Source organism: Triticum aestivum, chromosome 3D, assembly GCF_018294505.1.
Source record: "Triticum aestivum cultivar Chinese Spring chromosome 3D, IWGSC CS RefSeq v2.1, whole genome shotgun sequence".
In the NCBI taxonomy this organism is placed as follows: Eukaryota; Viridiplantae; Streptophyta; class Magnoliopsida; order Poales; family Poaceae; genus Triticum; species Triticum aestivum.
Genome location: NC_057802.1, coordinates 444,332,517 through 444,345,026, shown reverse-complemented (window position 1 = coordinate 444,345,026; position 12,510 = coordinate 444,332,517). Strand labels below are relative to the sequence as shown.

Genomic DNA, 12,510 nt, shown 5'->3' with positions numbered 1-12,510 from the left:
ATATTTATGATTTTTGGGAGGTAGAATCAATGCAAACGGGGGCCCACAGTGACCACAACCCACCAGGGTGCGCCGGGCACCCCCTGGCGCGCCCAGGTATCTTGTGCCCTCCTCGAAGGTCGGTTGGGGCCCTTCTTCTAGCGCAAGAAAGATAGTTTATGGAAAAAAATTGTGTAAAAATTTCAGCGCAATCGGAGTTACGAATCTCTGGGAATTTAAGAAACCATGAAGGGCCAGATCTGGGGAACGCGAAACAGAAGAGAACAGAGAGGGAGATCCAATCTCGGAGGGGCTCCCGCCCCTCCGCCGCCATGGAGGCCATGGACCAGAGGGGGAACTCTCCTCCCATCTAGGAGGGAGTCCTAGGAAGAAGAAGAAGGAGGAGGAGGAGGAGGAGGAGGAGGAGGAGGGGGGACTCTCTCCCCCTCTCTTCCGGTGGCGTCGGAGTGCCGCCGGGGCTAGGATCGTGACGGCGATCTACATCAACAATCTTGCTACCGTCAACACCAACTCTCTCCTCCTCTATGCAGCGGTGTAACACCCCTTCTCCCCGCTGTAATCTCTACTTAAACATGGTGCCCAACTCCATATATTATTTCCCAATGATCTATGGTTATCTTATGATGTTTGAGTAGATCCGTTTTGTCCTGTGGGTTAATCGTGATCTTGGTTGGTATGATTGTACATTTTATTTATGGTGCTGTCCTACGGTGCCCTCCGTCTCGCGCAAACGTGAGGGGCCCCCACTGTAGGGTGTTGCAATATGTTCATGGTTTGCTTATTGTCGGTGTTGCGGGGGTGACAGCATCCTAAACGCGGATAAGTGGGTTATGTCGTATGGGAGTAAAGAGGACTTGATACTTAATGCTATGGTTGGGTTTCACGACCTTAATGATCTTTAGTAGTTGCAGATGCTCGCTAGAGCTCCAATCATAAGTGCATATGTTCCAAGTAGAGAAAGTATGTTAGCTCATGCCTCTATCTCATATAAAATTACAAGAATGATTACTGGTACTTGTTATCGATTGCCTAGAGACAAATGACTTTCTTATTGACAAAAGCTATCTACTTTTATTACCTTGCAATTTATTCGTAGTTTTATTCTCACAAAGTACTTGTAGTTTTATTCTTGCAAAATAGTTACATACTTGTTCCAGGTAAAGCAAACGTCAAGTGTGCGTAGAGTTGTATCGGTGGTCGATGGAACTTAAGGGAATATTTGTTCTGCCTTTAGCTCCTCGTTGGGTTCGACACTCTTATTTATCGAAGAAGGCTACAAACGACCCCCTACACTTGTGGGTTATCACCAAGCATCTCTGGGAAGTCTCTGCTGACATTCATCGCCAACAAGCAGGAAGTATCTTCAGCATTTGGCTCTCTCAAGTACTCAGGGCCAAACACTACAATCACAGCCTTGTAGAACTTGTACATGAAGTCTAGGCACGTAGACTCGCTCATACAGACGTATTCATCAATGAGATCACCAGGCACTTCGTATGCAAGCATCCGGATAGCTGCAATGCATTTCCGATAAGAGGATAATCCAATCTTTCCAAGGGCATCCTCCTTGCACTTGAAATACTTGTCTTATCCGACCACCCTCTCCCGAATACGGTTTATAACATGCCTAGCCATACGAAAACGACGCCGAAATTGGTGATGTTTGAAGAGCGGGTTGGGTGTCTCAAAGTAGTCCTTCCAAAGAAGGAAATTGTGGAAAAAGAACTCGTCGGCGGAGTCTTGTACCTTGGGGGCAAATTGTCGAACAACTTGCGGACGTCGTCGAAGAAGCTGGTCGACGAAGAGACGCACGCCTCCCCTGGACCAGGTAGCTGGCCTGGCGGCGTCCGACGAGCGTGGTGGCGTCGCTGGGGGCACGGGGGGCGACTTCGTGCACGCGGCGACGTCGGGCGATGGGGGGAAGCTGTGGTAGCTCAGTGACAGGCTGGTAGTGGCGGCGACATGAGAGGTGGCGGCGTGCGAGGGAGGTGTATGGGCGCAGACTATTGACAGGGGCACCGGAACTGGATGGCGGCAGGGGATGGGGCGGGCAAGGGCTTGTCGTCGATGGAGTGGAAGAGAATGGCCTATGTGCCATCGATTGGCGGGCCAGGGAGGAGTAGGCGGGCGTCGCGCGCGTTCGCTTCGTGTCCGCGCCGACGCAAATGAGGCCCAGAATTAAACTAGAAATGGGTCGCCCGACGAACGAAAAGCAGGCGTGTGTCCATTTAAACCGACTACCCATGAACGAAATGGGTCTGCGCGTTGCAGTTGCTTTTAAAACGCGCGAAAGAAAACAAAAAGCCTGACGCCTCATGAGGATATCTCGAGCGGCCCAACACAAGCGTGGAATCAGGGAGAGTGTGCGTGCTCGTGCCAACAAATCACCAGACGGCTCGACGGTGTCTTCTCAGTCGACCGGCGGGGTCATCGACTCATCGTCTCTCCTGCGGCGGCAAGATCAGAAGCTACTAAGCTAGCGACGGATCGCCTTTTCTCCTCCGCACAAGTTAAGCATTTCTTCCTCCGCTCCACCCGGGGGCCTCGATTCCTCCGTTAAACCATGGGCTCTTCAATCTCGGCGGCGGCGCCGCCGCCAAGCTCTCCGTTCCCCAGCTGGCTGCAGCTTTCCATCTAGCCGGAGGCGCTATGGACGCCGATCTCTTCCACCGGTTGCTTCCGAGATTCCCTCAGAGCCCACTTAACCCGGGGAAGAGGGGCGGGTCCTGAACTGCTGATGCTTCTCGGTACACGGCCCAAGCCCAACTGTGCAGCCTCATCATTTTTCCTGCCATTCTTGTGGCATTAGTTTCCAAATAAGCACGTCTTTTCTTAATTGGATGCTGTCGCTATTCCGTGTTTATCCATCAGATCTGTGGCGTGTTTGGCCAAGTTGCTGATGCTGAAGGGAGCAGTTGAACACGCCCACCTCAGAGCGGCAAATAAATGGGATGCTGAAGGGAGCAGTTGAACACACCCACCTCAGAGCGGCAAATAAATGCAGTACAGTATCAAGAAAGACCCAACTGTATTTATTGGAAAAGGAAATGCCATGTGCGTTCAGATAAAAATGTCTCGATCGAAGCGTGCAGGCATTGTAGCTGCACATGTCCACGAGGATCGCCAGGTCTGACTGCAGAGAAACATTATTAAGTCTTGTTGCGTCCCATGAAAGAGGTTGCTGCTGAGATTAATTCGGGCATAAATCCCCTCGCAAGGGAGCGAGTCAACGACTATGCACACAAAGGCACAAGCATAGATGGGTATGGGTGCTACTGCCTTCTTCTACCTCCTGCTGTCCCTCTGGCTCTGGGTTCAGGATGCTGCTGCTGCGACCGGTCTTGGCTTCACAAGAAGTGATTTCCCACGGGAATTCGTCTTTGGAGCTGGAACCTCGGCATACCAAGTAAGTAATCTTTATCTTGTTTGGGCTGAAGTTCATCGGGTGCCGTCGCCAGTTTAATCAATCTTGACTTGTTTCTTTTGCGTGCAGTATGAGGGTGCTGTCGCTGAGGATGGCAGGAGCCCAAGCAGTTGGGACACTTTCACTCACGCAGGTTGGTTCTAAATTTGTCTCTAGTTTTCCAGTGCTGCAACTACATTTTCTTTTAGCATGGGTGCATATGACCTGACCATGGATATTTCACAATGTGTAACAAATGACACCTTGAGCAATTTGTGATCAGTTTTGCCTGGTGCGTCGAGTGGATATTTGAGACGACTGCCCTCTTGGTGGAACAATTTACACAACATTTATGTTGCTGAGCATAACTAAATTTAGAGTGTTATTGGCAATAGCCAAGACCTGAACCTCATGTGGTTGACCAATCACAGTTAGGTCAATTTTGACAGCTAGATTTTTTACATTGCAGGCAAAATGCCAGACAAAAGCACGGGAGATGTTGCTGCAGATGGGTACCACAAATACATGGTAAATAATATGGGGCCTTGCAAAATCTTGAGCGTTTCTCTTATGAAAGAAATTTGGCTTATCTGATTTTGCAGGAGGATGTGAAGCTCATGTCTGAGACGGGTCTAGAGGCCTATAGGTTCTCCATCTCCTGGTCAAGGCTCATTCCAAGTACAGAAACTATCATGGCCTTCATCAGAACAAATTGCTTTAGTTTTCTAATTTATCTCGTTGTTTCTGGAAATTTCGGGTTTGTAGATGGACGTGGAGCTGTCAATCCCAAAGGGCTACAGTACTACAATAACCTCATTGATGAGCTAGTGAATCATGGCAAGTATTTTTATTAGATCTTTGAGCATTTAAATGTTTAACTGCAATCAATTTTTAGGTTCATACTTCATACAATCGATGTTCCTTCTCAAGAAATACATGCAAAATAAAAGTTTGAACCCTCTGGTCTCCGTGCTATTTATCCCAGGAATTCAAGTCCACATCACACTTCACCATCTAGATCTTCCCCAGATTCTTGAAGATGAGTATGGTGGATGGTTAAGCCCCAGAATTATGTAAGTGTACATATGATTTCACTGCAGTGGCGATTTTATATGGCATTGGCATACTTAGGACATAATCATTTGTTCTATTCATATTTTTGAATCTACAAAATGCAGCGAAGATTTCACAGCATATGCAGATGTTTGCTTCAGGGAGTTTGGAGATAGGGTTGCATCTTGGACGACAGTGAATGAGCCAAACATTGGTATATTGGCCTCTTATGATGTTGCTATATTCCCTCCTGGCCGTTGCTCGAATCCATTTGGAGCAACAAAGTGCACCGCTGGGGACTCTAGTGTCGAACCATACATAGCAGCTCATAATACAATTATGGCGCATGCATCGGTTGCCAGTCTGTACAGAAAAAAATATCAAGTGAGTGGACGATCTTGTATTTACAGTTTTGGTGATGCTTATTGTTCATGAACTGTGATATTATAAACCATTTTAGCTTTCCTCAAGGGTGGAGGCACCATTTCAGTCATTATGCATTAACCACATCGTAATTCATCTATTTCATAATACATTGTTTCAGCATTGGCTACACACTGAGGGTAGTATTTCTTGGGGGAGTATTCGATTTATTTTGTTTAGGTTCCTGGGCCTGTCCCCTTTAAAACAGGAACATCATGTACGTAGACGCTTGTTCTCCGTTATCTAAAAAAGATATTACATTCTTCTTATTTCCTTGTCATGGTGCAAATGTTTCCGAAGTATAGGCTCATAAAAAAGTAAGGAACCTTTTTGGATGTAGGCCATGCAAAAAGGAGTTATTGGCATAAGTATCTACTCCTTCTGGAGTTATCCATTGACAAATTCCACTGTGGATTTAGATGCAACTTGGAGATGTAAAGATTTCTTCTTCGGCTGGTATGATATTGTGCCTCCATTTTGTCACTGGAAGCATTTAACCTGCATAATACGTGCATTGTTGAGATCTTAAGTTAAGTGTGGTACTGGCAGGATACTAGATCCATTGGTGTTTGGGGACTACCCACAAGTAATGAAGAAGAATGTTGGGTCTCGCCTTCCACCCTTCACGGAAGTTCAGTCTGAACTTATCAAGGGTTCTTTAGATTTTATTGGAATAAATCACTACTACTCTCTCTACGTGAATGATCGCCCTCTAGAAACAGGCGTTCGAGACTACAGCGCAGACATGTCAGTTAGTTTAAGGGGTAAGTATCTTTTCTGGATAGTGATACTAGGATTGTTGCTTAACTGCTCATAGTTGTGTACTATATGTGGATGTGCAATTCGATTAGTTTTTGGAGTCCCTTTTTCTAGGATATGCATTCTTCATGTAACGGTTAGTTATGTGGTTGCACTAGAAATTGTGTGCAACAGTAGGCCTGATATTCATTTTTCTGGCAACGGTCACACAAGCAAACAAGGGGATTCCTGCATCCTGCTTACCAAAAACAAAGGAGGGGGGGGGGGGGGGGGGTATTCTTGATATGCGACATCTGAAAGCATGCTTTTCTACACCAATGTAACAGAGAAGAGTTGAACGTACTGTACTAACTAGTGATTCCTTTGTATGATGCAGGTTCTAGGATAGACCCACCATCTAGTCAGGTAAAAAAAACGCCGTCAGTGTTTTACAAAAGAAGTCGCCAGTTTTTAGCTAAAAATGCAGTTTCAAGAGACTAGAAAAGAAATACCCACTTAAAAACTGATGTCAAAAGCTTGACAGTAACTGTCAAAGATGATCTTGATTGGAGTGCAGGGCTTCCCAGTAAATGTTCCAAGTGATCCCAAAGGGTTGCAACTTCAACTGGAGTACCTGAAAGAAACCTACAGGAACCTTCTGGTCTATGTTCAAGAGAATGGCAAGCAGAAATTCCCAGCCAGAAGCAAGCCTCTGTTGGCGAACAAAGGTGCATCCTTACTCATGTAGTTACCTGATTTGTTTCAGGTATGGGGTCTGCCGATGATAGCCTAGATGACACGGGCAGGGTCGGTTTCCTGAGCAGCTACATGGAAAGCACACTAAACGCGATGAGGTGCGTCGGAACAGCAGGGCTGCAGTCTGCCCGTTCGTTCATTCATGTCAACGGCAACGGAATTCGGAAGTTAAAATTTCCAGCTTACGGTTCCCAGGGACAAAAGGAAAGCATTCCACCATGCATTTGCGTGATGCTCTGTTTGTTGTGCAGGAACGGGGCCGACGTGAGAGGCTATTTCGCCTGGGCATTCATGGATTTGTTTGAGCTCCTGTCCGGGTACCAGTTGAGGTACGGGCTGTACCGGGTCGACTTCGCTGACGAGAGGCTGCCACGGCAAGCTAGGCTCTCGGCTCGCTGGTATTCCGGCTTCCTCAAGCACAACAGAACCTCTGCCCTGCTGTCGAGAACGCCGGTGAACCAGGCACTGAACTCGGTGTCCTGACTCCCGTCTTTGAGTCCAGTGCAACCGTGCATGCGTGCGCGAGATGTTTCGATCAGAAAGCGTGATTCTTGGATTACATTAGTACTATTAGAAACCAATACTCCTGTGACCACTATTTTCTTAAGTATTTTCTTTAGGACACCAGTGATATGAGAGCATGATATGGCGCTGAGAAATGTCACATTTGGTAAAATATGAGAAGGTCATGGTAAGCTTGGTCTCGGTGACCATGAGAGCTTGTTTATCATCTCGAGATGATCATGACAGCCACTTGAAACATTGAAATTATATGTGTATGCTTTACTGTGTTCTACTTTCTAGAATTGTTGCCATGAAATCAGAGATGTTCGTCTGATGCTATTCCAGCCAGTTACCTGTGGATTTGGCCTGAACATAAGTTCAGCGTTTTTTTTTCTCCTCCAGCGGGGTCATCGACTCATCGTCTCTCCTCCGGCGGCGATACCCGGTCTCCTTTGTTTTCTCCTCCGCACGACTTAAGCGTTTCTTTCTCGGCTCGACTGCGCCGCCAAGCTCCCCGTTTCCCAGCCGGTTGCGGAGCCACTATAGATGCTGTTCGTCTGTCACTGATTGTCTTCCCGATTCCGTCGCGCATTTAACCTGGAGAAAAGGGGCAGATGCTGATGCTCACCATCCCTCCTGCTCGTTGTTTCTGTAACAGTGCAGCCTCGTCCTTTTTCCTGCCATTCTTGTGATTCACATGGCACTAATTTTCCAAGTGAGCATGCATGTCTTTTCTTTCTTAATGGGATGATGCCGCTGGTCTGTGGCGTATTTGACCAAATTGGTGATGGTGCTCGTGAGATGCTGAAGGGGCAGTTGAACACATCCACCTCAAGAGGACAAATAAATGTACTATGAAAACAAAGACCTCGGGTATATTTATTGGAAAAGGAAAGGCGTGTGCATTCAGATAAAATGTTTCCATCGAAGTGTGCAGTGCAGGCACACACAGTGTTTAAGCTGGTGCTTTCCAGGACCATGAAGGTGGTTGAGGTTGCTATTGAGATCAACAACTCTGATATAAATCTCCTAACTATGCACAGAAAGGCACAAACATAGATGGGTGCTACTGCCTTCCTCTACCTCCTGCTGTCCCTCTGGGTTCAGGGTGCAACTGCGGCTGATCTTGGCTTCACAAGAAGCGATTTCCCACGGGAATTCGTGTTTGGAGCTGGAACCTCGGCATATCAAGCAAGGAATCCATCTCGTTTGAGCTGAAAGTTCCGGTGTGTTTAGTTCATCGGGTGGCGCACGGATTTAATGAATTTTGATTCTTCTTTTGCATGCAGTATGAGGGTGCTGTTGCTGAGGATGGCAGGAGTCCGAGCAGTTGGGACACTTTCACTCACGCAGGTTGGTTGCTACATACTGTACATGTTTGTGAAATTTGTATCTGGATTTCCCATATGAATGTCAGACTCTGGATACTTCCCATATGCATAAGAAATAGCACCTTGAGCAACTTGTGATCAGGTTACCTGATGTTGAGTGGATATTTAAGACGACTTCCCTCTCGGTAGAACAATTTACACAGCATTTCCGTTGCTGAAGCATAACTAAATTTAGAGTAATTGAACATGACAAATTGGTGTTTGCAATAGCCAAGACCAGAATTTGACGCCGTTGACCAAGAAGACAAGAAGTGTTTGTTGCAGTTAGGTCATTTTTGACAGTTTGATTTGTTCTTGCAGGCAAAATGGCAGACAAAAGCACGGGAGATGTTGCTGCAGATGGATACCACAAATACATGGTAGATAATATAAATCTTGACCGTCTCTCCGCTTTAGCAGTTCTTAAACTAATTAGGCTTATCTGATTTTGCAGGAGGATGTCAAGCTCATGTTTGAGACTGGCCTAGAGGCCTATAGGTTCTCCATCTCCTGGTCAAGGCTCATTCCAAGTACAAAAATCCGCATAACCTTCATCAGAACAAACCGGTTTTGTTTTCTAATTTATCTCATTTTTTCGGGAAATTTTGGGTTTGCAGATGGACGCGGAGCTGTCAATCCCAAAGGGCTAGAGTATTACAACAACCTCATTGATGAGCTAGTGAATCATGGTAATTACTCCCTCCGTCCATTATGGGACGGAGGGAGTATATTTTTAAGACCTTTAACATATTTAAATGCAGTCAATTGTTAGGTTCATACGTCATATAATCAAAATCAATGTAAATGTCGGTTCATTTCAAGAAAGCATACAAAATAAAAGCCGAAGGCAATAATCATTTGAACCACTGGTGTATTTGATATTCATCCAGGAATTCAAGTACACATCACACTTCACCATGTAGATCTCCCTCAAATTCTCGAAGACCAATATGGTGGATGGTTAAGCCCCAAAATTGTGTGAGTTCATGTCTCAATACTAAATAAACAAACAACTACATTGCAGCGGTGATTAGGGGAATCAAGTGGCATATTTATATTATCATTATATTACTTATGACATAATCTTTTTGTCATATTCATATTTCCGTATCCACAAAATGCAGTGAAGATTTCACAGCATATGCAGATGTTTGCTTCAGGGAGTTTGGAAATAGGGTTGTATCCTGGACGACTATCGATGAGATAAACATCGGTGTAATTGGCTCTTATGATAGTGCTCTATTCCCTCCTGGCCGTTGCTCAGATCCATTCGGAGTGACAAAGTGCACCACTGGGGACTCTAGCATCGAACCATACATAGCCGCTAAGAATGCCCTTATGGCGCATGCATCAGTTTTCAGCCTGTACAGAGAAAAGTATCAAGTGAGTGAATGACCTTTTTACTCAAAAATGTTTTTGGTGCTACTTAGTTTCTTCGAAAAGTGCGACACTGAGAAATCTTAGCTTTGCTCAAGAGTGGAAACCCCATTTTCAGTCATATACACACTAACCGTACCTCAATTCCTTTTTGACAGCAGTATATCATGGAAGAATAGTCGGTTTATATTGCTTAGGTTCTGGCCTTGTTACGTTCAAAATAGGGGTGTATATAGACTCTTATTCTTCTAATGGAGTGGGCAGTGCCCCTGCTCTTTTTTCCTAAAATATGATTCTATTCTTTCCTGTTGTGATGCAAAATTTTCAGAGGTGTAGGCTCATAAAAAAAAGTAACCTTTTGGATGCAGCACAAGCAAAAAGGAATCGTGGGAATAAATATCTACTCCTACTGGAGTTATCCACTGACAAATGCGACGGTGGACCTAGAAGCAACTCAGAGATGTAAAGATTTCTTGTATGGCTGGTATGTTTCTCTCACTTACATATTTGTCACTAATCCGATCTGAAAGTGCTGGCATTTTTATCTAGAAGCATTTGACGACAAGTAATGTTGAGATCGTAAGTGTGGTACTGGCAGGATACTAGGGCCATTGGTGTTTGGGGACTACCCACAAGTAATGAAGAAGAATGTCGGCTCTCGCCTTCCACCCTTCACAAAAGTTCAGTCTGAACTTATCAAGGGTTCCTTAGATTTCATTGGAATAAATCACTATTTTTCTGTCTACGTGAATGATCGTCCTCTAGATACAGGTGTTCGAGACTATAAGGCGGACATGTCAGTTAATTCAAGAGGTAGTTATCCTTTTTTGATAGTAATACTAGGATTGTTGCTAAACCACTCGTAATTGTGTGCCATGTGGGTGTGCAATTTGATTCGTTTTTCATGCCATGAATCACGATGATGTGCTGTGCATACAAGCAAACCTTGCCAAGCCAAGAGTTTCTGTACTGTTCTAACAAGTGCTTCTTTTGTATGATGCAGGTTCTAGGACCGACCCGCCAGCTGGTCAGGTAAAAAATTATGTCATCAATGTCTTTTGCAAAGAAGTTGCCAACTCCAGTTCTTTGGGCCATTTACTATCCATCCATTGGGTTATATGTTCCGAGTTGAATAAAGAGTTTGTACAAGAAAGACTAGCATATACAAAACTGATATCAGAAACTCGACGATAACTGACACAGTCTTTGTTGGTCTGCAGGGTCCCCCAACAGACGCTCCAAGTGATCCCAAAGGGTTGCAGCTTGCACTGGAGTACCTGAAAGAAACCTATGGGAACCTTCCAATCTATGTCCAAGAGAATGGCAAGCAGAATTCCGAACCAGCAGCAATTCTCCGTTAACAAATAAAGCTGCATCTTTAATCGTGCGGTTTGTTTCAGGTATGGGATCTGCCGACGACAGTCTAGATGACACCGGCAGGATCGGTTACCTGAGCAGCTACATGGGGAGCACACTAAAGGCGATGAGGTGCGTCGAGACACACATGCAGTTTCTTCAGCATTTCGTTTCAAAACAGTAGTAGTATAAGAAATCAGCTCTCCCCGTTCATTCATGCATGCACTCAAGCAAATGGAATTCGGAAGTTAAAAAATTTCCGGCTTACGGTTGTGCATGCAGGAATGGAGCCAACGTGCGAGGCTACTTCGCGTGGGCGTTCATGGACCTGTTCGAGCTCCTGTCGGGGTACCAGTCGAGGTACGGGCTGTACCGGGTCAACTTCACCGACGAGAGGCGGCCGCGAGAAGCCAGGCTCTCGGCTCGCTGGTACTCCGGCTTCCTCAAGCACAACGGAACCACTGCGCTCGCGTCGAGAGCGCAGGTGAACCAGGCGCTGAACTTGGTGTCCTGACTACCCGCAAAAAAAGAAAAAAAGAAAAAAAAAGAACTTGGTGTCCTGACTCCCGAGTCCAGTGTAACCGCGTATGCGTGCGTGCGCGTGAGGTTTCGATCAGAAACCGTGATTCTCGGATTACATTAGTACTACCACCTCCGTTCACTTTTATAAGTCGTTTCAGACAACTGAAAATGACTACTTTGCACCATGTTTGAAATATCTTCAAGCCTTATAAAAGTGAACAGAAGGAATACTAGACTAGAAACCAATGCTGCTGTGACCACTACTATCTTCTTAGTTACTGTAGTATTTTCTTTTGAAAACCATCACTTTCAGAGTAAGTTGAAGAAATGAAAGGCTCGAATTATTAAGTTTCATATATATTGATTTGTATTTTCAAACTGCCATATTTATCACTACACCTCTGAACATGTTCACCATGATGCTCATGAGTAGTTATGCAGTGTTCTTGAGGATATGGGAGAAAACTACTCCATTTATTAAGTTTCATATATATATTTGCAGTAAAGATTATTGTGTGATCATGTTGTGGTGTAATTCTCCAGTGATGGTATGCGAATGTTGACTGTATATCACTTTGCCTATATGAACCTAGAGGAGAGTATTATGTTATAATAAGTTTAGTATGAAAGGCTAAGGTGATAGAGATGACAGTTCAGTTAGTTAATGAATTATAATATGAGGGGTGATAGAGACCCTAGAGGAGATGGTTATGGTTGGGCTTTATGCCTTAATTTTTCTTAGTAGTCCCGGAGCATTGCTAAGAGGGCAGTCATAAATATGTGTGATTCGATGGTTTTGCAGCATAGTACTCCCTCCGTCCCAAAATTCTTGTCTTAGATTTGTCTAGATACGGATGTATCTAATACTAAGACGTGACTTGATACATCCGTATTTAGACAAATGTAAGACAAGAATTTTGGGACGGAGGGAGTATATAAGTAGGCTCTATCCACATGACACCGACCAAGCGACAGTAATCAATGCAAATCATCATGTGATATTCCCAC

General features: G+C 45.0%; 1 protein-coding gene across 2 annotated transcripts; it reads left to right on the top strand.

Moving 5' to 3' along the window:
* Nucleotides 1-2,296: 2,296 nt before the first annotated feature.
* Nucleotides 2,297-11,920, top strand: LOC123079528 (beta-glucosidase 2). 2 transcript variants are annotated; one of them, XM_044502304.1, is made up of 27 exons: nucleotides 2,297-2,747; nucleotides 2,872-3,406; nucleotides 3,494-3,557; nucleotides 3,873-3,931; nucleotides 4,006-4,081; nucleotides 4,169-4,240; nucleotides 4,389-4,476; nucleotides 4,582-4,840; nucleotides 5,220-5,335; nucleotides 5,429-5,643; nucleotides 6,015-6,043; nucleotides 6,195-6,345; nucleotides 6,384-6,471; nucleotides 6,625-6,826; nucleotides 7,536-7,592; nucleotides 8,167-8,230; nucleotides 8,569-8,627; nucleotides 8,702-8,777; nucleotides 8,865-8,936; nucleotides 9,138-9,225; nucleotides 9,372-9,630; nucleotides 9,993-10,108; nucleotides 10,223-10,437; nucleotides 10,628-10,656; nucleotides 10,845-10,947; nucleotides 11,025-11,112; nucleotides 11,263-11,920. In XM_044502304.1, the coding sequence occupies exons 2-27, from the start codon at nucleotides 3,260-3,262 to the stop codon at nucleotides 11,492-11,494; spliced, it is 3,024 nt and encodes a 1,007-aa protein (XP_044358239.1). In that variant the 5' UTR covers nucleotides 2,297-2,747; nucleotides 2,872-3,259; the 3' UTR covers nucleotides 11,495-11,920. The 2 variants fall into 2 exon arrangements, with proteins under 2 accessions (XP_044358239.1, XP_044358237.1); XM_044502302.1 differs by lacking the exons at nucleotides 2,297-2,747; nucleotides 2,872-3,406; nucleotides 3,494-3,557; ... (10 more) ...; nucleotides 6,625-6,826; nucleotides 7,536-7,592 and adding an exon at nucleotides 7,604-8,068.
* The last annotated feature ends 590 nt before the right edge of the window (nucleotides 11,921-12,510 follow it).

Coding starts and splice junctions, on each gene's coding strand:
- LOC123079528 (XM_044502304.1), top strand. CDS start 3,260: ATGGGTATGGGTGCTACTGCCTTCTTCTACCTCCTGCTGTCCCTCTGG. Junction 5,644..6,014: donor CATGTCAGTTAGTTTAAGGG/GTAAGTATCTTT, acceptor TGTATGATGCAG/GTTCTAGGATAGACCCACCA. Junction 10,438..10,627: donor CATGTCAGTTAATTCAAGAG/GTAGTTATCCTT, acceptor TGTATGATGCAG/GTTCTAGGACCGACCCGCCA.